Genomic DNA, 25818 nt, shown 5'->3' with positions numbered 1-25818 from the left:
CTGTTTTCTAACTATTCGGTTGGAAACTTGGAATACAAAGGCTATGTGCTTCTCCAGTTTGGTGTTTGAGCAGAATCCAATCCTCATTTGTTTCTACATGTCTGTTTGCTAACTATAATTAAAGTGGACTTATCGTGTTATGATTATTCATTAGCTAAAGGTATATTTGGTAACCATAATTAAGTTGACATATCATGTAATGATTTATAAATTAACTTAACGGTTTGTTTAGTAACCATTTTTGTGTTTAGCTTATTGGTTTTGAGGAAAAATAGAAGAAAAGAGAATGATGTGAAAGAATCAAGAATGTATACGGAGAAATACATTAAATGATTCAAGTTTTTGTTCCATGCATATTGTCCTTCATTTTCCTTTCTTCGTCTCACCACCGTCCCTCCTCTACCATAAATGTTTGTCCAAAAAAACTCTTATTATGTTGTTGTGAGTAAAACTAGTTTGTCAGCTCTCTTGCATCAAAGTTTGAATCCCCTTCTTTATATACTAAACGAGTTTAATTACAACATGATTGCATTAGTTAAATATCAATGGTGGATAGAGAAAAGATATTGAATTGTCCCTTAGACGTAGCCATCAAGACAAAAGTGACAGCCTAAAGTTTTGACAATAGCTTAAAGTAGGCAAACCCACATACTTGCTGCCCGTATGAAAGCTACAGCCAAACTTCAATCTCTAAAACCCTATAATCCCCAGAAAATTGATCAATGTATCATATACTTTCTCAAGCTCTCCATCTTCCTCTACCTAATTCCCAATTTTCCCTCTTTAGAACTGCATTTCATAATTCCATATCTTCATTGCAATGGAAGGAATTGTAAAGTTCCAAACTGATAGACTACTCGTTACAGAAGTGGCTGTATCACAGTTCATTTTGAAGACCAAACGCGATTCGACAAAAATGCTGGATACAATTTTTGAGGAAGAATGTGCTTTTGGGGTTGATCCAACTTCGCGTCCATCGATTTACAAACCATCTTCATGTCATCTCTCCCAGGATTACAGAAGTCAGTCTTGTTAAGCAGCTCGTAAAGAGTACTCGGTACCATATGGCGGTCTAAATTTCCATTGAGATTAGAAGAGTAAATAGCCTTGAAAGTGAAGTCATTGCTCATTTCAGGGAGCTACTGCGTTATGTTGTTTTTGCATTTTGCATTTGGCGTTCTTCTCCTGGAACTGTTTTTAGCTTCCAAGGAGATTGAGACTGCTGTAATTTATTTGTTTCATTGAAGAAAGCAAATAAAGAGCCATCATCGTGGCTCTGTAGCCAAAACGGATAAGCATTACGAAGTTAAAACGCAATCATTTACCATAGAACTAACGTTGGCTAGCAAAAATGCGCCACACAAGCACAAGCTGCAGCATGTATAAACTTGTGAGTATTTGAGTACTCAAACAGGCCTTTCTTTAGCTGGTGTCTAAACCGAATGAACTTTAGCCACCCCAAGCTTCCCTGGTGGTGGCAGCATTATGGAGCAGTTCCATCGACTCCCTCTAAACATATCTCACAATTGACCCCGTAATAACACAGTTCCTCAACGGAAGCTGCAAAAAAATTAATAACCCGTGGTGAGGAGTAAAATTCAATTTCAGAACCAATAGATATAGATCAACAACAGACCGCAGCAAAACAAAGACAAGAGCATGAGATCAAAAGGTTATATAACCAAGTAACTAGAGTCAGTCGTAAACCTAATAACTCGCATTTTCAGATGTTTCACACCTCTCCCCAGAAAGAGAATATGACAACTGGACATTTGAATCTAGCATCCTTTTGTAATGGTTGTAAACTTCTCAAGGATGATACATGCATTTGAATCTAACAAAAACAATACTTCTCAAGGTTGAATCTAGCATCTTTTTTGCAATGGTTGTATACCTCTCCCCAGTAGCAACAGGTTATATTGACTAATATTAATGTAATTTCTCTGCCTCAAGGATGCTGTATACTTCTCTTTCAGAGGTTTCTTTGGCTTACCAGTCTGAGAAGTACACAAATGATTAATCAGATACCCAGACTAATGATCGGTGATCATTCCATCGCTTATCATAAGTCTTCACTGGTCCCTGCTAAATGCGCTTTAGTCCAATCGGCACCCAATTCATCCCTTAGACAACATGCCGATGAATCAGAATCTGAATCCTTGCACACTCTCTCAGCAGTGTTGGAGTTTTAATGGATAGGCAATGAATTGACTGCAAGAAGTTGAAGTAAGCATACTATATCATACTGCATATCATACCCTGCCAAATATAATGGAACATCAAATACTTAACCATACAAAAAGTGGAACCTGAAAGGTGAGAGAAGCGTTTTAAGTTCTTGATCCCTTACAGTAGTTCACAGCAATAGTGCATTTATCCAGAGTTTGTCTAACGTGATGAAACCACATACTTGGCCTGCATTAACTCTACCACATCAGGCCTTGGAAAATATTATGAGTCATATAGGAGTGTGAAAACAACAGACAATCATGCACATTTTTTTCATATGTTGCTTACCAAATAAAGACAATATACAAAGAGGAGGGACTAGGCATCGAAGTAAGCAATGAGTATGCCCGGAATTGTACAAAATTTGAAGTGACTGAAGTCCGATCATATGAACATAGCCAAAAGAAGGAAAAAACAAATGAGAGCAAAAATGAAGGCAGAAACTTACAAGTAAAGAATCTCTCCAGGGTTGAGAGTACAGTGAAAGGGCTTAGGACCGTCAAAATACAAAGGGAAGTTAGAGAGCTGCTTATCTCTGTCCTCGGGAGAAGGGTAAGGATTGACACTGCACCAAGGCACATATCTGTCTGGCTTCTCCAGTTCCAACGTGCTCCGGTGTCATGAGAATATGAATATTGGGCAGATGGGTAGTCGCGGATGTACATGCGATGCACATCAGTGGGAGGAAAGAGGAGGAAATGCTTCCGCCCGGTCACGACAGCACAGAGATTCTCAGAGTGCTCCTTATGAAATGATGTTGCAGACAGATGGTTGCCAATCCACATGTTGACTGCACCGGGGAGGCAGCCAGGGGCCTCACTGGCCTATGGGATTTGGGACTCGCAATCCCCACTAAAGCCGAGCACTCTGATGGAAAACAGTTGTTCTGCTGCTGCGCATAGGCCACCAATTTTGATGGGGACTCATTGTTGGCGACCAGGCTGAGAGCTTCCGGGAAGGACACGCGCTCCACGTGAGCAGAAGCGAAGCAAAGAGAACCATCCAATGGGACAAGGGCATCAGCTTGTCCGCGTGGGGTAAGGTGAAGGGAGATGTCAGTAGAGGAGAGGGCTCCGGCGAGGTAAGAATCGTCGGTCCAGGAGTGAGAGGGCCGGCCAGTGGAGGTGGCGTTGGATATGATGCAGGGCTTGTTTTGGTTAACGTAATCTCTAAGGAATTGGAGAGGGGTAGGTGGGAGCTCCAACCGCTCCACTCTTCCCGACTCGCCTACACTTAGCTCTCTACTTGTTTCCGCAATGCCTCTATTTCCTCCCAGTACTCAATTCTACAAATGTACTTGTAGCTCACGTGGTTAAAAATCCCGCCATTTCCAAGGTATCGTTAATTCCCTCACCAAATCGCAAGTATGAAGCTTTAAACATAAAGCTCTCTTGCTGATTTTTTTCACTTTCTACCATTGATCTTAGCATCGTTGAAGACTATTTGATTCTGAGGTTTGAACTCATCAATTTGTTAATCTTTCATGATTAGGTTAAGCCACCTGCTGGGCACCAATGAGTTGAAGAAGTAGAAAACATACAAACCAAATTACTCATAAACGCGCACAAGTTACAAACTCGGAAAAACTAAATGTTGAAATACAATAGGATAAAGAGGCGCGCATTGCATAGATGATCCTCTCTTGGTGATGCCAAGGTTCTGGATGTCCCCAATGTCAACTAAAATGCACTGTATATGATAAAAAAAGAGAGAAAGAAAACACTACTTTGCACTTGTTCAAGATGTTTCATATAGCGGAACTACGGTCTAATAGGAGACGCCTTCTTGAACCTGTCATAAAGAAGGCACTGGTAAAAGATTAGACATGTCGAGAAAAAAAATGACGCAACATGTCAGTGCTCCACCAGGCCCTTCTTTAATCAGTTGTCTGAACTGAATCAACTTCAGCCGCCACGAGCTTCCCTTCTGGTGGCATCATGCAGCAGTTCAACATCGACTCCCTCTGGGGGTAGTTGAACGTATCTCACAACTGATCCCCTAATAAAACAGTTCCTCACTGACATCTGCAAAAGTACATTATCATACACTTGTCAAACCGGGAGGGTAACATATTGTTAAATACTAATTTTCAATTTCAATGTACATAACATGTTCTTTAAGCATGGGGCAGAAAACAAAATCAGCATATAAGATAGACAACAACTAGAACAAACAAAACAAACACAAGAGTACGGGAAGATCCAAAAGGTCCAACGAAACCAAGCAAATCAGAGTCAGAGTCAAGAGACCAATGACCTATGCTCTGAAATTTTTACCCACAGCCCCAAAAAGAAAATTTGATCCCTGAAATTAAAATCATAAAATGCCTATGCAATGATCAACTCCCACAAGCTAACAGTGAAAAGCCAAGCTCCATCATAAACACTTGGCACGGGAGATCTTACCATCAGTAAAATCTCAGAGTGCTCACCGATCCAATCACAGTGACATTTTTATAGCAATAAGGTACCCAGCAGACCATGGAAGATCGAAGATAATCCCCAAACTCCACATTTACAAGTTTCATTGTGAGCATTCATGTCACAAGAACCATAAACATAATAAACTCAACTCCCATATCAAACCCAAATCGATAATAAGTATATGGACTGCATAAATTCAATACAAACATTGGAGGAGTAATAGAAGCAAAATCACTCATAAACCATGAAACTAGAGTACAACACCTCAACTATAAATCGTTTTGTCACACTTAAGTTACCTAAAATGATGTAGTGAATATTCAATTGAGACAACAAAACCATCTCAGATTACTCTCTCACTTTATCTTTCGCAGGTGCTATCCCCATATTTTATGCTTAGTAACATTTCCACATACCCATCATCTTAAAGTCTGCATCCAGCTACATTTATTTCTTATATAGCTTATAGGACAGTGTTCTATACATTACAGTGGTCTTACATAACTTTCCCTTCAAATAGTCTAAGAACGACTGTACTCCACACTCAATTCAAATATTCTAAGAATGGACGATTTGAATGGACGATTTGAATCGTCCATTCGACTAATCATCATATAGTGAGCAAAAATTCAGTCTTTTATCACATGATAAACTTTCCAGTATACAATTACGCCAATGAGCAAAAATCCTCCATCAATACTTAATCTGCAAAAAAGCAATCAGGAGTCTGGACATACTAAAGCATCGATGGCCTATCACTAGCATGGTTCTTCTGCTAAAACCCGCGTAAATTATTACAAGTTCCCAAAACTTAAAAGGGGGAAAATTTTCAATATCAAAACAACCCATTTGAAACCCTAAACCCTAACTTCTTATCACAAACTCGAGCAGTAGGATTACCCCTTCCAACACCAAACCCTAGAAATCAAGTAAACAACCAACAGGCACAGCCAAGTACATAGAATAGTCAAACGTTAATCAGAAAAAAGACAAAGACAACAATGGTTACCATGTGAGGGTACTTGTCCTGGTCGACAACCCTAGTATTCTCGAGCTTAATGTTGAGATACTGATCCACCGAGTGCAGTGTTCCTCTGATTGCAAGGTCATTCTTCAGCTCCACCGTCACTTCTCTCCCCACCAACTCCTTGAAATACGAGAAGAACAACTGCACACCCACGCACCCAACAGAAAACCAAGTTCAAATTACGGGTTGCAGGGCAAAATTAGGAGAAACAAACAGCATGGAAATTGAAAAAGTTGGTATAAATTAGCATAGAAATTGAAAGTTACCATTTTTATTTGCAGGTTGAGAGAGACAGCAGGAGATGGTGAAGCCCCTTGGGGTTCTGTAGGATCGAAGCCTGGAGCTGGTTTTGCAGAGACCAGAAGGAGGAGAAAGATGTGGAGAGGTAAAAACAGCGAGAGAGGTATTTTGCCGCCGGCTGTGGGTTTTCCCAAGTTTTGGGCTTTATTGGAGCTCACATGACGTGACTGGGCCTTCAATTAGGTTGTTTTTTCGTTTATGGGCCTAATTTTCTCTAGACTTGCACTTTTTTTTTGGTCAAGCGATAGGACTTGTTAGATTAAATGTTAAATTAGCAAAGTTCAATCTCATGCCGTCATGCAAGAGCTTAACATTTTTCATTCCACCACTGTGATAAATGGTCACTTGCCACATTTATTCCTACCTAAAAAATAAAACACATCACCCATAAAAGGAAAATAAAAATCCTAATTCATAGAGAAAAAGATAAATGTAAATTTCCAAAAGGATAAAAGTGACTTTCCATTTTCTTTCTGGTGCCTGTTTGCGTTTTCTTTCAATTCTTAGCCTTTATGTTTTCCTAATCCAGTCGGGTTTTCTGTAATTAGTTGTGCAAACATCTCCTTATTTGTGTGTATAGGGTTTCCTAGACGTGATGGGATTGTCTTCACAAACTAGGTTTTATACGTGCAGCTGCATGCATATACATACATAACCTAAAATATCCTTCGCTGTCTCAGACTCCGACTCTCGGTAAGCAATCTGTGGATATGTCTACTTCGGAATTGGACATGTTGCTAGAGGAATACTTCGGTACTACCATGCGCTCCTCCGCTCTATTTTACGACCCGTACAGGCTGCTTCCGGCGATGTCCAAGGCTGCGATCGACGCCATTCCGACGCTGAAAGTGACGGAGGAAGGGAAGGAGTGTTGTATCTGCTTTGAAAACTTGAAGGTAGGCGTTGAAGCCAAGGAGATGCCATGTACGCATATGTTTCACAAGACGTGTATTGCAAATGGCTGCTCCAGCGTGCTTCCTGCCCGCTTTGCAGGTTCGGTGTGGACGTGCCCATCATTCCCCAACAGGACGATACATTTGACATGTTTAGCGATTTGTTATCATCACCTTGTTCCGATCCAAACTGGTGGTCTTCGGATAAGTCTGTGTACATTCTGGTTACATGCAAGTGTTCGATTGATATAAATTGTTATAGAAGACTTTTCTTTCTTTTTCTTATACTTAATATATATATATATATATATCCAACTATATATAGTTTTATTCATATCATAGTTGAAACAAAATCATTATATGGATACAAACCAATAAAAGAACGAAAGCACACTGCCTCGGACAACCCACTAGCTTCCCTCTGCATGCATCTCTTTGCCCAATCCACCAGCCTCGGACACTCCTTCACCATGCACAGGTTTCCACAGACCTCCAGTGCAGAGAACCAACTATAGAAAGGGATAAGTGCGACGTCGACTATGCCAAAACTCTCACCCCCAAAGTAGGTCTTGTCTCCTAGCTCGTGTTCCAGCTGCAGCTTGAATCACTCGGGGGTGGTTTGGGAGTGAGGTGCTTAAAAAAAAAGCACCCATGAAAAAAAGTTGTGAGGGTTTTAGGTGTTTGGTAAACTGAAAAAAAAAAGGCTTATTTTGGAAGCTGCTATGAGAATAAGCTGAAATCAAAGGAAAAAGCTGAAGCTGCTATTTGCAACTTTGAAAAACTGGTTTTTTTTCAAAGTACACGGAACTACAGTGCTCTTTTAATGAAAAGACCCACTATCAAACTGCTTTTTTTCCAAAAGCACTTTTACAAAAAAGTTTACCAAACACTCTGCTGATTTATTTTACAGCCGCTTATTCTCACAGCAGCTTTTTTTTAAAGCACAGCAATACCAAACCAGCCCTCAGTTCCTTCTTTGCTACATCTTGGACTTCACATTTGGTTCCCCCACACCATCCTCCCTGTTGAATAAATCTACAGCAACCAAGAAAAAAAAACCAGTTAGAAATTAAGCATTGTCACAATTTCTATGTTTTATGAAAAAGACTGATTTCTTACATTACGTTCAAGTCACTGTTTGACATAAATTGTATATAACTAGTTGAAATTACAAAAGAGAGAAGTTTGATGCACCCATTCAAACTGTGATTTGCAAGTAAAGATGAATGACTTTATATCTCAGAAAGATATCGTCCAAGTGTTTTTCTTTTGTGAAAAATCATAGTTTTACACATAATACAAAATAACTGACCTTCTTGTCAACATAGTCAGCCTAAACCCTTGCATGGGCTCTATGGTAAAGATGGAGCTTGATGACTCCAAACCTCATCAATGTATTGAACAATGATGAGTGGTCTTCCCTTGTGGATCAAGACTGGGATTTGCTTGTGAACAGGGTTCGTCTTGAGCAGCAGAGGCCTCTTGTTGCTCAAGTCTTCTTCCCGGGGACTCGTACGCAACGCCCTTGTCCGCCAGGGCAATCCTCACCCTCATTCCAAAAGGGCTTGGCCAGAAATCCAACAGAACCACTTGATCTGCCATTACTAGCTTGTGTGCCTGCTGCTTGCTTTTTGGTTAGGTTTCTTTGACTGCATAATTGAATGCTACAAAGGCAAAGGGAATGAGAGTTTCTATGTAATGGTAGAGAAAGTTGGCTAATGTATGTAAATTTTCTAATAAGGTTGGTTTTTGTAGGCGCTTCTCGAGTCTCCTGTCACCGGCTTGAGTAAGAACCCACATTGCTAGTATTTCCGAGAGGCAAGTGACGCATTTGACTGTTTTACCCCTTTTTAAAGCTTGACATGTTTACTTACATAGATATCGAAATTATTCTAATTCTTGTTGTTTGTGTTTGTATGACAAATGGAATTAAAAAAAAAAAAAAAGGTATTTGTGTTTCATAGTACAATCTGTAATCCAAACCTGAAAAACTTAGAATTTAAATCAAGTGAATAGTTGTTTCGTTACTCGTATAGGTACTTCCCTGGACTTTCCCCGTTTCAAGTTAGGCCCTCGCGAAGTAACTCCTCTCTCTTAGTGAAGCAGAAGGAATACAACATGCTTAGTACTACACAGTTGTGGTATTGCTCTTTTAATAAAACGTAATGCCTAAGGTTCGAATTTCTTGAATGGAAAATTCAGAGTTGAATTTGTTCCCCACCTTGTAACGTAAATATGTTTGTCTATAAAAAAAAATGACACCATTAATTCCACTCTTTTTCCTTAGGGAAGTGGAGATAACTACGAAAAAAAAAAGGATTACCATTTAGAAGGTCGAACTCAATTGTCCACATTTGTCTAACAAGAAAATTTGTGATGATCCATGAAATTACACTGCCAAAAGGATATCGAACATAATGAATAGAATTATCGACTTGTTCTCAGCCCAGAACCAATTACACAACCTCAAAAGAAGAAAATTTTCAGTAAGATTTGAATCGGCATTTTCATCTCAACTTGACATCTTCAACGCTACAAAACTATATCGCCATTGGCAAACCGTAACTGCTAACACTGGCACTCGCTGAATTGGACTTCGGTTTACATCGCCAATCCTCTACTTGCTCGGGAGAAATCTTCATCACTACACTGACAATAGTATACATACGATCACGCACCCGAGTCCTGCCACTTAAAGAGTTAACAATAAGACGCTGTCATGCCACCAGCCTATTTCTCATTCACACATCTTCAATCAGTATAAGAAAAGGTTACTTTAACATACCATCTTGTGAGTTAATGAAGGACCAAATTAGTGTCGCTATTTTTTGCTAAATGATTGAATGCGCTTGACTAAGTCCCCTCTTAAAGACGAGGGTATCTGTGAAAGAAAACTTGATTTGGCATCCATGATCAACATCTTCCTGCATTGCATAAGTAGACACAGATGGATCAATGTTTCATATTAATGCAAAGTAAAAACCCAAATAGCCGCTTGGCCAATTAATACAAGCAAAGTAGTGGAAAATATATGTAAAAATCAACTACAGAACTATTATAACGGTACTAATTTCAGTTAGTAACAAGGTAGACTAAATACAACTCATCACCAGAAGTTTAAACAGCAATGTTACCCAAAATATGTTGGACAAAATTCATGCAGTGAATCCTTGTTAAACTTAACCTAGTTATGTCGAGTTGTATAAAGATATGCCAAAGGCCTCTTAGACACGTGAATATAACAATAATGTTTCCTCAGTTTGATGTTTGATTGGTTCATGCATGCTTATTTAATGTATTGTCTCTAGAGTTCCAATATTCTATATGTGATGGGTATACAGAGGTGACCAGCTGTAGGAGAGGGAGACTGTTCAAATTGGAGAAAAGAAACGTTCTCTACAAGCATTCTTCCTTCAACCAATAATTTGGCCTGATAAAACTGAGAGTGAGTCCATGATTCGCAACGTTTTTCTATTATAATGAGGCAAAACTTATAAAGATGCATATAGACTAAATGAGCAATAAATGAATGCACTTAAAGAGTTGGAAGTAAATTTTCAACAAAATTTGAAAATCAGCACCATGACAGCTTAAACTGCAGAAATTTAGGAAAAATCTCTCATTAGGAATCATTTCCTACATACAAACATTAATACTTACTTCACTTCATCGTAGTTTGGAGTGGTTTCAACTTGCTCTGAACATAATCTTTTCCTTGAACGCATAAAACTGTAAACTTCATCCAACCAGCCACATGATCGCAAAACAGAAGAAGCCTCTTTCTCGAGACTAACAAACATTTAAAGAAAAGGTATTAAGCCAAAGGAAAAATAACTAAAATAATAATTGGAGCAACATACAGAATGAAATTAAGCCAGTTATGAAACTATTTTTTATGCAACAAACTCGTGCTACAGGCATTCACTAAAAAGGGAACTCAAGCTACAGGCAACCAAAACATGCAAACATGAAAACACAGAAATAGTACTAAACTGCATGCATCATTGAAGAGAACCTATGACCCTGAACACCAGATTATGAAATCTGCAACACAATACAAAGGCAAGCCCTAATGTTACAGAGGAAGAGGGAAAATGATATGAGACGAACAAATTAAAGGTACATGTAAAAGGAATCTTGATAACAAGTACAAGCAAAATCAAAGCAGCAGAGAGACACAATCATTCAAAGTATGTCATAGTCATCAGAAGAATCCAACTATATGGTATAGGTTAACTTAAAGAACAGACAGTAATGCACTATGAATCCGTGGAACAACAAACATAAAATTTATCACTTGAGGAATATACTTTCTTTTGGCAAGGCCGTGGGAGAACTGATGGGGATGGTAGACAGATGTATGACATGGAAGATAATGTAAAGATAAATTCAAAAGATTATGCAATTCATAACATCTAAAGCTACATTTCAAAAACAGCTCCTAATCAAGATAAGTGTTTACATACTGACATTATTTCAAAGAAAATGGTGAGTGTCACTTACATTTCCTTTAGTCCTTCAACCTCTGCCCGGGATTGAGCATCAGGTGCAAACAGAATGCACGAATCCAGAGATTTTCTTTTCGACCTAGAGACCTTAGAGCGGCCATGAAGACCACTTTTTTCCAATTCACTCGGATCAGGCACTATACTAGCTGTCAACCTGTCTCTTGTACCTATACCTTCACAGGGTTCAGTTTTTACTGAACCAGTTCCACCATTTTCTCGGGATAACAAAGATGCTTGGCTACTGTTAGGCACTTTCCCAGCTGCCAACCTGTCTCTTGTATCAATACCTTCACAGGGTTCAGTTTTTATGGAACCAGCACCACCATTTTCCCGTGATAACAAAGATGCTTTGCTACTTTTACCGTCAACTATAACAGGATCCTTTGAATCCACATTTAATCCTATGGATTGATTCTTGTAAATAATTTTTCCATTATCAGTTCCAGGTGCCCTTTCACCATTTGATCGTAGGGATTGATTCTTGTCAGCAATTTTTCCATTATCATTTGCAGGAGCTCCTTCCCCATTTGATCCAAAGGATTCATTTCTGTAAGCAATTTTTCCATTATCAGTTGCCGGAACTCTTTCCTCATTTGAACCTAAGAATTGACTCTTGTTAACACTTTTGCCATTAGCAGTCGAAGTAGAACTTTCCCCGTTTGATCCTAATGATTGATTCTTGCAAACAGTTTTGCCATTAGCAGTTGAAGTAGATCTTTCCCCGTTTGATCCTAAGGATTGATTCTTGTAAACAGTTTTTCCATTATCAGTTGTGGGAGCTCTTTTGGAGCTAGAATTTCCACTGAGATCAAACTTCATCCGTGGGCAATAAGGCACTTTATCAACTTTAGATACGGCTGAGACATCCTTCCAAGAAGACTGCTCATAAGGTTTCGTTTGCATTCCTTTTGGTGGAAGAGCGGACTTTGGGATTTTAGACGTTTCACGACCATTACAAACATGAGAGCTCACCCCATTGGAAGCAATGCTAGCCAATGCTGGTCTTTGGTTGGTACGAGAGAAGAAAAGGATGTAAGCCTTTTCAGATAAGACCTTTTGCAAGGTTGAAATTGAGACAAATGAATCGTTGCAGCAATACCACCGACCTATGGCATCCTGTACATAGATCATGAAAAAGTTAAATAAAACAAAATGAATATTTTGTTGATAACTTGATAATAAGGTGTGCTTTAAATTTACTGATTACAACGAAGGTGATAAGTGAACAGAGACCTTAATATATGCATAATAATGACCAGATTCTGGTGAGAAGCCTGAATGCACAATAGTACCAAAAAGCTTATACTCTGGCCGCGGATCCTGCATAGCAATTAAAAAGTCAGCATCATTACTAATAGGGAAGCAACTGTCTGCAATATCTAGAAACAAACAACAGTCTCGTGATACAGAAGTCAAATAAAATGCCTGCATCAGGATCAAGTAATATTTCTAAGTTAAAGGATAGCATCTTGAAATCAAAAGCATTTTTCAGATAACCAAAGACATGAACTGCCTCATTTTAAAATACAAGGAGATATGCAACAAAGAATCAGAGACCACAATGCATGTACATTATAACTTCCCAAACAAAAAATAAATCAGAACGACCAATTCAAACAAAAATGCAACAAACAATACTTAGTATCCAATGACGCAACTGTTACAGCCTTGTTAACTACAATAAAGCACACAAAACTGAATAAGGCGAACTTAACACAACTTATCAAGGATGTCTTTATTGTCATTATAAATAAACTCTGCCTTATACTTTTCTTCTCATATTTAAGTTGCAGTCAAATGGCTTTTTGTTTTCCTTTCTACTTCCCCCTGAAGGCAGAAAGGTATTTAATTAGCTGGAAAAGATGATAAACCCCAAGTCATAGATCAATCACGAATAATGGGACCACCAACAAAAGGTTTCCCGAGAAATCACACTTGTGTGCATTGTTAATTATGGCTATCTCCTCTTCAGACTGCAATAGGTTACGGTGTTCATAGTGTTAAATGAAATTATACAACATACCAATAGAACAGTTGACAAGTTGAATGTAAAACTCAAATCAGTAAAGCCTTAGTCCTACTATCTGGAGAATAGATGGACATCTCTGGTCTAAATTTTTAAACCCTTCTACAGTCCTATCTAGTTCCCATTTCCCATTTCCAGCTCTACATTTTTCTTTGTTAAAACGTAGTCCTACACTTAATCAACCAAGATATCAATTGGAGTTTCCTTCTCCAACCATGTTAACTCCCACACTGACGCTCGATGCACAGATTGAAAAAGAAAAAGAAATACTTAAAACTGCAGTACCATCCATACTGTGTTGCGATCACTTAAAACAATACAATGTACATGCTATTGTAGCAAATATTTTAAACAACTATTGTGTACCTTTTTTACTTTATATCCCTCATTTATATTGGTTGATTTAGAAATTCAAGAAAATCAAAGTTCATGATTAACTGCCAGTTGGCTTAACTCTTCTTAAGAATATTAAAATTTTATCAAAGTCTTGAGTAATTTCTTAATAAGAGACTCTGGAAATATTGATTGCAATGGCATTAGCTTTTGGATCTTAGGTTCTTTGAGAACTTTAGGGCATGCTTAACTAACCTCTTTTTTTTCCTCTAAGAAAGAAAAGTGCTGATATGACACCGTACCATTCCAAACTGAATCACGTAGATTTTAACAAGCTTCTAGTGCCCACTGTATTCAAACAAAACTTATAAAGCACAAGCAGCTATTCAACCCGGAAAAAAAAAGCTTAAGAAAGCACAAGCATCAACTTGTTGGAACAAATTACTGTACCAGTCCTGAAAAACCTTTGCTAATTCAATTAGGTGGGGACAATCTGAAAAGAACTAGATAGGTGTTTTTCATAGGTTGACTACTGTCAGTACTGCATATCACACATCCATATTATTTTTAGGTATATACCATATGCTTTGCAAAGATCTAGAAAGCTTGATAGTTATTTGGTCAAGGGTTCAGCGTAACATGGAGGCTAGAGAGTTTTGGACTCTATGTCCTAAAAAAACAAGGTAATTGTTGCTACGCTCGATAAGTTCATTGTTAACGCAATATCTAATCTATCTAAGCTCAGTTTCCAATTAAGCAACTATACACTATCCAATGCAATGACTTCATTAAACTGACACGTTAAAGTCTTAACCGTACCTTGCTTGTTTTGCACATGAAGCCCGAAAGCACCAAAACCTCCTCAAACGAAATGGATTTATCAATCTTCCCGCCAAGTATACCCTCAAATCTCTATCAACAGACAACAATAATAACATTGTCAAGATAAATTAATGAACAAAAATACAAATGGCAGGATGGAGCAACTTAAGCACCTAATAGCGAAAAGATATTAGGAAGTAATATAAACTCACCTTAAGTTGGATAACGAGAACATTGGGTGCTTGAAGAAAAGACATTTGCTTCCGTGCTGCGACCAATTTGTTACAACTAAGAAAGGATAAATAGCACAATCAAAATCCGAAGCAAAAAAAAAAAAAAACAGCGAGAGAGAGAGAAAGATAATACCTTTCGCATTTGTACTTGTTCTGGCCATCCAAAATCTCAGGCTGAAAGAACCTTTGCAATGCGTCTTTAAGCGAATTACTATGCAAAACATCAAGACTAATATCCATTATCTCATCAACCTTATTGGATTCTGTGCCACAGGATAGACATTTCACCTGGCTCTGCAATGCTCCACCAAATATCTCCTTCACCACCGTCGATGTTGCCGCCTCTCCATTGCCTATGCGGTTGGCGACATTGCCGTTGGCAGCCTTTCCGCTGGCAGTGGCATTGCGCCGCAGCTTCATGAGCCGAAGGCAGGTGTTGTGGCAAGCATCAATGACGTAGCGCAGGAACTCATGAGCGTCCTCCTGTCGACCGCCCCGAAAGTGTTCGGCAAAAATCCCAAGACAGCTCTGTATCTTCTGCGGCGCATCCAGACTGAGATCCAGACTCAGCGAGCGCACTATCCGCTTCTCCAGAATGCAAAAGGGACAGTCGCGCTTCCGCTCCGCATCCGAAGAGTCACCTGCACATTGAATTGGACGTAGTTTCGATTGAATTCGAATTCAAATTCAAACAAAATCATAGGGAGAGGAGAGAGAGAAAATGAACTTACAGAGAGAGGTGTGGAGTTTGCGGAGGCAGAAATTGGCGAGAGGAGGGGTGTAGGTGAGGCACTGGAGGACGCTGTTGAGGTAACAAGAGTTGCCGAGGTTGCGTAACCCTAGAGGCGGCAGGCCATTCTTGCGCTTCTGACTCAGTAGACTCGGCTGCCAACTCATCTGCAATTGGAATTGCAGGCCCATCAACGACGAAGACGACCATCGCAAGACGACACCGTTCCGATGATGATGCACCACCACCACCCCAACGGCATATCTCTTCCCCACTCCAATCTCCTCTCTGGTCCTCTACCAGCTGTTTCTTCCGGCGGAAAAAAATCGAATTAAAGAAAAACGAAAATACCAACAGAAAAACAGAAATAAATATTAAATTGTTTTTCTTTTAGGATTGAATAAGGTAAGAGAGAGAGAGAGAGAGAGAGAGAGGTGTGAAGAAGAAGGAGAAGGAGACGAAGCAGGAAAAGCCCTCCAACCTCTTTACCTACCAAACCCCAAAAATCCCCCCAACTTGTCTGATTTTCGAGGGTTCATCTCTGTCTTTCCCTCTTCCTTTTTTTTTTTTGTTTTTTTTTTGGGGGGTCTTCCCAATTTATGATCTGTACAGTTGGATGTCGTAAAAGGCAGGCTATGGGCCTTCTTCGGTTGGTTAATTAGGCTTTTCTTTGTATTAAGGCCCATCAAATATCATCCAACTTTTTTTCTTTGTTTTTTTACCAAGTAAAATTCTTAACTGCTTGAATTTACAGACGAAAGATTCAAGATTGGTAAGGCTTCCTTTCTAAGAAGAGTATTAGACTTTGCCTATAAAAGTATTGAACACATTGTCATAGTCACCTGGCCTTAACCCGTATATGTTAGTTGTTTTTTGAGTCTGACTTACATTAAGACTAATCCTTCAACAACATCATTTCATGAAAATCTAATTTAGAGACAATACTTGCCAAATGCAAACGATAAATTATTGTGTATTATTGGTAAACAGCCATATTATAATAACCAATTTATCATATAATACGTTTATTAGTAATATCACATACCAGCATCCTATTACCGTGTTTTTTATGCCAGTTTGATACGATCTCAGATGTTTTCTATCGCATTCTAATTGGTTTGATTCGGCCGGTTTGAACATTAGGCAGTTTTAGACCCATCCATGTTCACAAAAGCCCAACAGTACAGAAATGATCATGCAGCCATTCCACAATTTGTGCACGACTTGTGTTATGATGAGAAAACAAGCACAACCCACAGAGTCTGTTGTTAAAAAAATCAATATTCCTGAATGAGTTTAATCTGCATAGCGATCAAATTTGTTGTTTGATGTTGGAAGTTCGGTTCCCACATAGGGTCATGTGGTCAACAATTCGGCTGCTGCCTTCACAGGAGAGATTTTTCCGTCCCCATCGGAAGAATTTCTCCATTTACGAGGGAGGAGGAATGGTTGCTACACATCCGACAGTCACTTCGGACGCCATAGAACCTACTTCTTTGTTAATTTCCGAGCAAAGTAGAACCTAAGCATCACCAACCACAGCTTCCGGTTCGGTGTCTAAATAAAAATTCTAGACATAACATGGCCTAGGAAATCTGGCTACCTCACCTTCTAAATACAAAGTTCTGAGAATGTAATTAATCATGTAAAACGGTAGAGGTTCAAACTATTAATCTTGGACAGAGTCAGTATCGTATGTGCCCATGCAGCGATACGAATGTGAGCTATAAAGGTCATCAAGAAAGTTATAAACCGAGTATGTTCCTATGACAGTGACTCTGGCACTTGCTTTACAGATAAGTCATCTATGATTAGCACAAGTACATCAACTTTTAAAATGCCATCAGTAAATGTCTACCTCTGTGATGCTGATACAATTGTGTGAATTTCCCATCTTTAGACCTTGAATTGCAGTTCTGCTTCAAACCGTCACAATATTTACCCGCCACAGGAGCGGCTGCAACAATGATATAAAGATGGAAGAGCTTAACCACCAAGGCTTCAACAAACCGTAATCTCAAGGGCCAATACTGTATTACACAATCCATCAATTTCTGGGCAGTTGCAATGTAGCAACCCAAAAAGATTTTAGGAAATGATGGATTTCGGGAGCAAACATTTTGCTAAATGTACAAGTACATACCTCAAAAATAACTAGGCTTAATGCTCCTGTGACATCTTTACTTGTCAGAATTTGATGATGCAGCCGTTAGTATAGGTTGAGAACTTTCAGGTTCGTCAGAGTTGCCTTTAGAGACTTCCTTTTTTAACTTATGATTATTATATGCGGCCACACCTGCTATGGCTGCAAAACAAAATTAATGTACCATTATTGTGTGTATTGGTTTGTAGGTAATGTTCGCTTACTAGAAAGTTTGATACGTTATGTTGTTTGTCAATCAAAACTATGCATTCAAACATGTTGACATTACTCTTCATTTATAACATGGTATTTCCGAGTTGCACTTCAAAAGAGGAAAAGTTATGATACTGTGTTGTCTAAAACATCCCCCATCAGATATCAATGAACACCTAAAAACTAAGCCACTTCAAACTCAAAATTGTATACCACTAATCAGAACCTAGTATCAATCAACTCAAAGACCCCTGGGTTATTATAACATCACAAACTACGTATAACCTGGCGGTATACATTAAAATCAGAAATATGTAGAACTCAAAATACATCACCGACAAACAATGATTCTAGAAAACAAACAAGAGGTCTTTAAAAGGGACAATGTGCTAAGACATGTACACAAGGTCAGTTACTTACCAATGGCATAACCGGCCAGATTTATAGGAGTAAGCTTTGTATCAGCAAAAATAATGGCAGACAATAAGACAACCACCCAATCCTTGACAACTCCCGCAACACGAATAGTCAAGGCACTTGTATGAGTGATCACTAGGAAAACTGATAAGTTGAGGGCAAAAGTACACAGAGAGTTAAGTGTTAGCACAAGCAGTGGAAAGTTCCATGAGCTATTTTCTTCCATCTTTGATTTCTCCAAAAAGATCCATGGAATGAAGAGGCAAAGAGCACTGCATACAAATTCAATACTCAAATCACACTGGTGTAAAATATTTTATAAAGTAGAAAGGCAAAGCTTGAGGAATTTTACAAGTAGAAATGCATACCTGCAAGGGCTAACATAGTACATGAGAGATATTGGATTTAATTTGAGACCCTTCCTTTTAACAAAAATCTCCATAAAAATAAGTCTTAAAGCTTCTCCAACAACTCCTCCCATCTGATAAACTACTCCAATCCAGCTGATATTTATTTCACCGTAAGAAGCCACAAGAACACCAAAACTTATCACTGACATGATCAATAGCATTCTGCCGCTCATTACCTCAAGTCCTGCTGCTACTCCAAGAATGAAAACAGCTACTGGCACTGCATGCATATGTTGTTTAAGAAATCAGACTCGGATAGAGAATTCCTAATCATGATAAATGTATAAATAAATCGCCAGAGTTGTTGAATAAATCTACTTTCCGACTGCTGAATAAACAGACAGCCATAGGGCCAACCACCATATAAAACAAAAGACATTGCTCCGGATGCCCCACGGCTTTACAGAAGATTAAAAAACAAAAAAGTAGTGAAAACTTACTGATTGCTTTCAACATTTGTGCAAATGAAACAGAAATATACATGTAGGCAGTATTTCCCAGCCAAAGAGTCATTGCAAACATTGCACCAATTGGCATTACCGATGTCACATATCTGTATAACTAAAACTTCATTAGATTCTGAATGGAAGATCAGTAAAAAAGTAGACGAACATGAGATGATATAAATGATTGACTAGTCAGAGGATAAATGATCTTAGTATTAAGGACCGGCTAGAAAAAAATGCTCAAGTATTTTTCTTTCCCATTTTAGGAAAAAAATTCAAGTAATTCAAGTCAGCAATAGGATCACTTCAATTCCACATGCTTCAACCCTGGAGGGAATTGTATATGGGTAGCAACTAGCAAGCCAAAAATTACAATCCAACTTGTTGATTCTAAGAACACCAACAGCTTAGTGTGTTATACTTTCATAAAGATAGCTGGAATCAGTTTAATTAAGAGCCAAAAGTCATTATCATTATCCTTATACTTCTGAAACAATGAAAATAGCTCATCGGCACCATCAAGCTTTGATACGAACATAAATCCCTAATTATTTGGTCGCCACGAAAGAGACTACTAAATTTATCTTTAATTCCACAAAGATGAGTAATATTCGACAGAAACCATCTTTGAGGGGAAAAAATGTAAAAGTAAGTGTATTCCCTGCTTTACTTACATTTCTACAGTCATTCCTTCCTCAACCTTCAAAATCTGTAAAATACCAGAATAAAAAAGATAAATTTGAGTAACACTGGAAAATTCGAATTTAACGATTATCACAAAATTTAGTTACCAGCATACCTTAAAAACTTTCGTGAGTAAAAAGCATAAGACAGAGGAGAAGACCATGTGAAGCAGAGTTAAACCAAGAGGATAAGGGAAGTTTATTTCCTTAGATGACAAAACCCACTGCATTCCACAATTTAAACATTATGTAAGTCATGTAAAACCTCTCACAAGAATGTATCTCAACAAATTATAATAATTCAATTAATTCTTTCAAAATAAATTACAAATAAATGAGAGTAATATTTCGAAAGTAGAAACCTAAAAATCAACATAAAGTAACAAGGAGCTATCAAACTAAAAAAATGCTGATATGGTGAGCATTAACGCAATCATGTACAGACAGACATGCAGAGGGTGCTTTATGTTTCTTTACTGTGGACCTTTATCAAGTTTTTCTGTCACTCTTTTTGTTTCAATAAAAAGTGTTTGCTAACAAATGCCCCTAAAGTCAGGTATTGTAGAAAGCCGGGACTATCTTATCGACATTACCAGAACGAGACCTTCAAAGCTGTACTTGACTTCCATTTTTTTAATAACAATCATCTACAGTCCTCAATCATAATCAAAGAAGATGTTGGGAAGCAAGTGAAACCATTGATTTTCTTGAGAAACTAATACCATATCAAATACCCGAACATAGGGTATTTGTAAGCTATGTATGTATTTCTCTCTAGATCTCAATAAATTTCATGCTAAGGCTAAGGCCCTACGATGGCCGTCATGAGAACAAGATGTGAACTTTTTGTAAATTCTTGCCATGGCAAATTCTTAAGCACCTCCTCAACTTTTTGTGCTTCTATGTTTCCATTTGTTAATGCATTGCAATGCATTAGAGAAAAAAGCCCACAACAACTGCTTCTGGAAAAGCAATTAGGGAAAAAGAGCTAGTTTATTAGAATGCTTCTTCGAAAAGCTGCTTCTTTCCGTTTTCTTTTCCATTCATTTCCTTCAATTAACAGGCACAGGCAACAAAATCATCCATCAGTACGTAATCCATACACTTTCAACAAAAAACTAAAACCTAATTTAATTTCCAAATCAATGAAATCACAAAACATGCAATTTATCTTTCATCCACACTCACAATGCTGCCACTAATTACACTAAATGGGTTTCCATAACACCAAAAATCAATCCCAAACTACACCATACGCATGTAAGTAGTCAAACTCTGATGGGGTTTTCTCCAATTTTGACATCCCAGAAAATTCACACCAACATTTTCCCACCTACCAAACGAAGGATAAGACCAGATGTTGAGCGAATGCTAACAGATGGAAAGCAATGTGAGTACCAACCTTGTTGAAGAAGATCTGGCCGCTGGAGAGAGCGATGTAGAGAAGAAGGTAGGCGTAAGTGAGGACCTCGCCCTTAAAGAAACTACGCATCCGATCCGCCATTGACGACCCAACAGATTGGAAACGGAGGTATGCAGATAAACTCTGTGCAGCTTTGGATTGTAACAGACCTATTTCGCTGTGCAAAGTAAGAGCGTTTGCGAATAGCAAAAAAGCGTTTTTCAACTGAGTGTTGGAAAAGTGCTTTTGAGAAATGTTTGCAATCCGAATGAACGTTTGCCGATTACGTAGCTTTTCATGTAAGGAATGAGTAGGAAACAGGAGCAGGATCTTCTTCCTTGGTTTTTCTGGTAAGCAACAACATAAGAAGCAACCGCAAAATTGGCAATGGATCGTGGATTTTTTGGAAAATAGTTGGTCGAATCAAATTGGAAGGTCTGGTTGGCTAATTGAATTTTCCTTTGTATTTAATTCAAGAGGGGCGTAGGGTGGCACAAGACTATTGACATTATTTCGATTATTGACTTATGATGCGTTTGTACACTTTGGTGCATGTGTTCGGTTTTTTTTCATCTTCTTTTCTTTTGTCAAAAGGGACCATTGATGTCTTTGTTATCGCAGTTCATCTTTTTAGAGATAAAAAATACTCATAAAGCATTTCAACTTTCTTTAGGAATTTGTCCCTAACCAATGCGCTACCATGTGATGGTTATGCGTAGGGGTCGTTCGGTATGTGATACTAAACCAAAACCTTAGTCCCGATTCTCAAATTGAAATTTTTGGTATTTCCAATTTCAATACCGATCCCAAACCAAAATTTCGGGAATCCCAATTTTTGGAAATCCCGAAATAGTTTCGGTATTTCGGGACAATCGGGAATCCCGAAATATTTTTGGGCTTTTGGTGATTTTGTATTCCCAATTCTCATAGCTGTTATATTTTCACTGAAATAATCAGGTATATACTTCAAACATTATTGTGTTTCTTGTTTTCCTTCGTTTCGTGATTATTCTTCCATTACTAGTTTCAACTTCATACTCCCGATGAGTTACCTGGCATGAAGTTGAGGGGGTAGAAGGAATAATGCATGAATTGATCAAACGATATCGGTAGGCAACATTAAACTCTTAAACAACCACCAGTGCAACCGCGGATAAGTTTTGTATGATATTTTCTTTTTCAGTACTGAGATGCAATTATAAGTTTATAGCCTATATAACAGAGTTGTTTTACCATTTAAGAATACACACACTAGAAGGCAAACCTATTACTGAAGTTGTACCTTTTTGTGATTATGTGAAATACTCATTACACTTCTGGTGTTTATGTTCTCTACTTTCTTCAACAACTTTGACACTGGTGTTTGTGTTACTTTCAGTAAAGGTGACTCCTATCAATGAAATAGAATGACACATAACACATATCATAAAGTAACATGATTTTTTCATTATTGTGCCAACATGATTTATATATATTATTATCTGTGTGTGTATATATATATAAAATAATTAAAAATATATATTTCGGTTCAGTATGGGAATACCGAAATATTGGAAAGACAATCCCGATTCCCATACCGAAATTTCGGTATTTTTTCGGGATAGCATACCGAAAATTTTGGGAAAATCGGTTTGGGACATTTTCGGTTTGGAATCGGTATTTTTTCGGTTTGGTTTGGAATTTTTGGGAAATTTTTCCACCCCTAGTTATTCGTTAGCTTTTTACTTTTTAGGGGTTTACACTTGTTTACAGTCCTGCACTCCTAAGGTCCTAATTTTGAAGACCTAGCCATATGGTTGTATTAGTTTAGATTAAATACTTAAAATATTCGACAACTTAATAAATAAAATGAGTTTTTTCTAAAGGAAAATTAATGAAAAAGGCTTGAAAACTTTGAGTTTTAATGATAATGACAAAATAAAGGGTAAAGTGAATAGTACCATGATTGACTTTTTAGTGTAAAAATGTGATTTTTCGTTAAAGTGAACAGTACCGGGTGCTTTTCGTTAAAGTTCCATTTTTCTAAAGGTTCATGGGTAATGGTAAGTCTCACAATGGGTTAGCAATAATGTGATTGAAATTTGTCTAAGGCGAGAATCGAACATATGACCTCTAACTTACAAGTGAAGAGATACCACTGGACCGTAATAGTAAGTAGCAGTTTTTCTAACTTAAATCTAAACTAATAGAATCTTGTGGCTAATATACATTCGATCCTCACAATTCCTCATAATTAGACCTTAGGAAAGTAGAACTCTAATGTTTATTTATGCGAATTTAATTTCTTGGTTATTAGAATAATGTAGCCAATTAGCACCTCTGTATTTGCTTGTGATGATCAATGAAATATCACTATATCGTTTTTTGTCCAAAAAACACATGATTATTTAAATTATTTCGACTATTGACTTTATATATAATTACAAATTAAAGGTATCTGACACTTGCATTTAGGGATGGGCAAAATACCCATGGGTTTGAGTAACCGCGGTTACCCGCTCATTTAAAGTTCACGGTTACGATTATGGATAACCGTTTAGACGAATACACGGTTATGGGTATAACTATTTATCCATGAAATTTAAATGGACGGTTATGGGTATTACCCGCGGTTATAATGGGTATCCATCAGTTATGGGTATTACCCATGGTTATTGTATCCATTTACCTATTTAATTTAATATATGTAAAATAAAATAAAATTAAAAACCGTAAATGAAAAGTCAAATTAGAATTAACGTCATTTTTTTGCTGCCATAAAATTGGAATTGAAAGAACCTAAGATGAATTTTTGTTGGTTTTGATTATTTGGAGGAGAAAATGTCGATGGACAAAAAGTGCTTGTGGAATATTTAAAAAATGTGGAAGATTGTGAATCAATTGATATTCTGTATTTTGGAATTTGGTTATGTTCAAGTTAAGAAAGAAGCTTTTAGTTTCTTTAACTTTACCATAAAGTTACAACTGACAAGGTTAATTGATGTTATTTTGTAGCTTTGGATAATCTAGTATTCAAGATAATGACTACTTTTTGTTTTTAGAAGCTTTACTTTATAATCATATGGATTATAATTAAAGATTTGCTAGGGTGTAGCAGAAAAATATTGTTCGTAAATTTTATTTCAATTATTGGGATTGTATAAGGACTTAAATTATTACAATAGAGAAACGCATGCTAAAATGTACCTATAACGGTGTTTAATTGTCAGAAAACGAAAATTATGACAAATTTTTCTTTGGTAATTTTCAAGTTGCTAAAAAAAACAAGTAGATGGGTGAAAAAAGGGTAAATGGGTAAAAAAAGAATAAATGGTTAAACGGGTAAATGATTATGGTTAAATGGGTAAATGGGTAAATGGGTACACGGTTATGAGTATGAATAACCGTTTATAAACAGTTATGGGTATGAGGATTTTTTTTTGGTCAAATTATGGGTATGAGGATAACCCTTTATGCAATTACCCAACGAGTAAACGGTTATACGGATATGAATATAAATAATTATGGGTAAATAACCATGGTTACCCCCTGCCATAACCATTGCCCATCCTTACTTGCATTACAATTTATAATCTATTATATAAAACACAAATTAAAGACTTATTTGGTATTCGTGAGATTGGACAGTTGACTATATTTAACATATGTTGAAGGAGTCGCAAACTTTGAAAGTGTACTACTCGTTAAGGAAAATTATCCCTCCAACCCCTAAAATGATAGGATTAAAAGGGAATAAAATTCTTTCATATGATCCCTTCAATACCTTGAATTTTATCAATTATCCAATTCAATCTAATTCTAGAAACAATCATGTCTTTCTTCAACATACCTCGAATGTCATCATATATCCAATCTAATCTAATTCAAGAAACAATATAATCTAATTCTAGAAACAATTCTGCCTTCAACATACCTCGAACGTCATTAGATATCCACTCCGATCCGGTTATAGAAGCAATCCCGACTTTTCTTATACTAGTATACAATACATGACTTTATCTTCTTGGTATGTGCATACGTTATCCGATAATGGCATGTTGTAAAACATGGGGCTACAAACCCTTCTCCTCCACCCCTCCAAAACACCGAAATTGCAGGAAAATTTCGGTTTGTTTGCCCTTGAGCTAAAGAACAACTTTCATCCTTAGTTCCAATCACCATACCGCACGCCATGGTAACTGTGTTCCCTCGATTTTACTTTTCATGAAAACATTGAACATGCACTTTCCTTGTTCCCTCGGGTCAACAGCTCTACACATACGTTCTACAACCCCGAAGATCGAATCAGAGAATCAAAACTTTGTAGCAGAGTTTGTGACCCTAAACTCTCATTAATACAAATTATTACTTTGTACACGTATTCTTGTTTCATTTGTAGCAGAAAATTTCGTGTTTACAATAGTATGCAAAATATTTTTCGATTTTTACTTTTCAATGATAAAAATTATATAAGACATTGATAGATAAACATGTGTAATCAAATTAAAATTTTGAAGGATCGGATAGTCAATCAGGATTTTGAAAGACTCACGAATCATATTTGGCTGGAAGTAGACATCTAACATCAAGCATGACAACAC

The 25818-nt window shown here is 37.5% G+C and overlaps 3 protein-coding genes and 2 pseudogenes across 7 annotated transcripts; all 5 read right to left on the bottom strand.

Annotated features, from left to right (window-relative positions):
* Positions 1–1585: 1585 nt before the first annotated feature.
* Positions 1586–3647, bottom strand: LOC126584463 (lysine-specific demethylase JMJ32-like; annotated as a pseudogene).
* A 110-nt stretch (positions 3648–3757) lies between these two features.
* Positions 3758–6142, bottom strand: LOC126585991 (sm-like protein LSM2). The gene is made up of 3 exons (XM_050250642.1): positions 5946–6142; positions 5662–5820; positions 3758–4253 (listed from the first exon to the last, which is right to left on the bottom strand). Exons 1-3 carry the CDS (start codon positions 5946–5948, stop codon positions 4134–4136), a joined length of 282 nt encoding a protein of 93 aa, XP_050106599.1. The 5' UTR covers positions 5949–6142; the 3' UTR covers positions 3758–4133.
* Positions 6143–7203: 1061 nt separating this feature from the next.
* Positions 7204–8474, bottom strand: LOC126584462 (probable glutathione S-transferase parC; annotated as a pseudogene).
* A 696-nt stretch (positions 8475–9170) lies between these two features.
* LOC126585974 (ubiquitin carboxyl-terminal hydrolase 25-like) lies at positions 9171–16109 on the bottom strand. 3 transcript variants are annotated; one of them, XM_050250616.1, is made up of 9 exons: positions 15526–16109; positions 14928–15435; positions 14774–14849; positions 14559–14651; positions 12614–12700; positions 11376–12496; positions 10533–10661; positions 9648–9796; positions 9171–9557 (listed from the first exon to the last, which is right to left on the bottom strand). In XM_050250616.1, the coding sequence occupies exons 1-8, from the start codon at positions 15713–15715 to the stop codon at positions 9694–9696; spliced, it is 2307 nt and encodes a 768-aa protein (XP_050106573.1). In that variant the 5' UTR covers positions 15716–16109; the 3' UTR covers positions 9171–9557; positions 9648–9693. The 3 variants fall into 3 exon arrangements, with proteins under 3 accessions (XP_050106573.1, XP_050106572.1, XP_050106571.1); XM_050250615.1 differs by having other exon boundaries at positions 9171–9563; positions 9658–9796; XM_050250614.1 differs by having other exon boundaries at positions 9658–9796.
* Positions 16110–17133: 1024 nt separating this feature from the next.
* Positions 17134–21661, bottom strand: LOC126585981 (probable sugar phosphate/phosphate translocator At3g14410). 3 transcript variants are annotated; one of them, XM_050250627.1, is made up of 8 exons: positions 21239–21661; positions 19953–20060; positions 19828–19862; positions 19148–19260; positions 18666–18927; positions 18301–18569; positions 17668–17829; positions 17134–17481 (listed from the first exon to the last, which is right to left on the bottom strand). In XM_050250627.1, exons 1-7 carry the CDS (start codon positions 21338–21340, stop codon positions 17705–17707), a joined length of 1014 nt encoding a protein of 337 aa, XP_050106584.1. In that variant the 5' UTR covers positions 21341–21661; the 3' UTR covers positions 17134–17481; positions 17668–17704. The 3 variants fall into 3 exon arrangements, with proteins under 3 accessions (XP_050106584.1, XP_050106583.1, XP_050106582.1); XM_050250626.1 differs by having other exon boundaries at positions 17134–17578; positions 21239–21478; XM_050250625.1 differs by having other exon boundaries at positions 17134–17554; positions 21239–21478.
* Positions 21662–25818: the final 4157 nt, after the last annotated feature.

This window comes from Malus sylvestris, chromosome 10 (genome assembly GCF_916048215.2).
Source record: "Malus sylvestris chromosome 10, drMalSylv7.2, whole genome shotgun sequence".
Lineage (NCBI taxonomy): Eukaryota > Viridiplantae > Streptophyta > Magnoliopsida > Rosales > Rosaceae > Malus > Malus sylvestris.
The sequence above is the reverse complement of the archived record's forward strand: the minus strand, read 5'-3'. Positions and strand labels throughout refer to the sequence as shown.

Bases quoted from the DNA above. Each gene is read 5' to 3' on its own strand.
- LOC126585991 (XM_050250642.1), bottom strand. The intron at 4,254-5,661 runs GTAACCATTGTT...GTACTTTTGCAG, and splicing joins AGGACAAGTACCCTCACATG to ATGTCAGTGAGGAACTGTTT.
- LOC126585974 (XM_050250616.1), bottom strand. From the start codon at position 15,715: ATGGGCCTGCAATTCCAATTGCAGATGAGTTGGCAGCCGAGTCTACTG. The intron at 15,436-15,525 runs GTAAGTTCATTT...TTCAATGTGCAG, and splicing joins CAAACTCCACACCTCTCTCT to GTGACTCTTCGGATGCGGAG. The intron at 12,701-14,558 runs GTACGGTTAAGA...ATTGCTATGCAG, and splicing joins TCATGTGCAAAACAAGCAAG to GATCCGCGGCCAGAGTATAA.
- LOC126585981 (XM_050250627.1), bottom strand. From the start codon at position 21,340: ATGGCGGATCGGATGCGTAGTTTCTTTAAGGGCGAGGTCCTCACTTAC. The intron at 19,261-19,827 runs GTAAGTAAAGCA...TTAGTTATACAG, and splicing joins GAAGGAATGACTGTAGAAAT to ATATGTGACATCGGTAATGC. The intron at 18,570-18,665 runs GTATGCATTTCT...ATTTGTATGCAG, and splicing joins TACTATGTTAGCCCTTGCAG to TGCTCTTTGCCTCTTCATTC.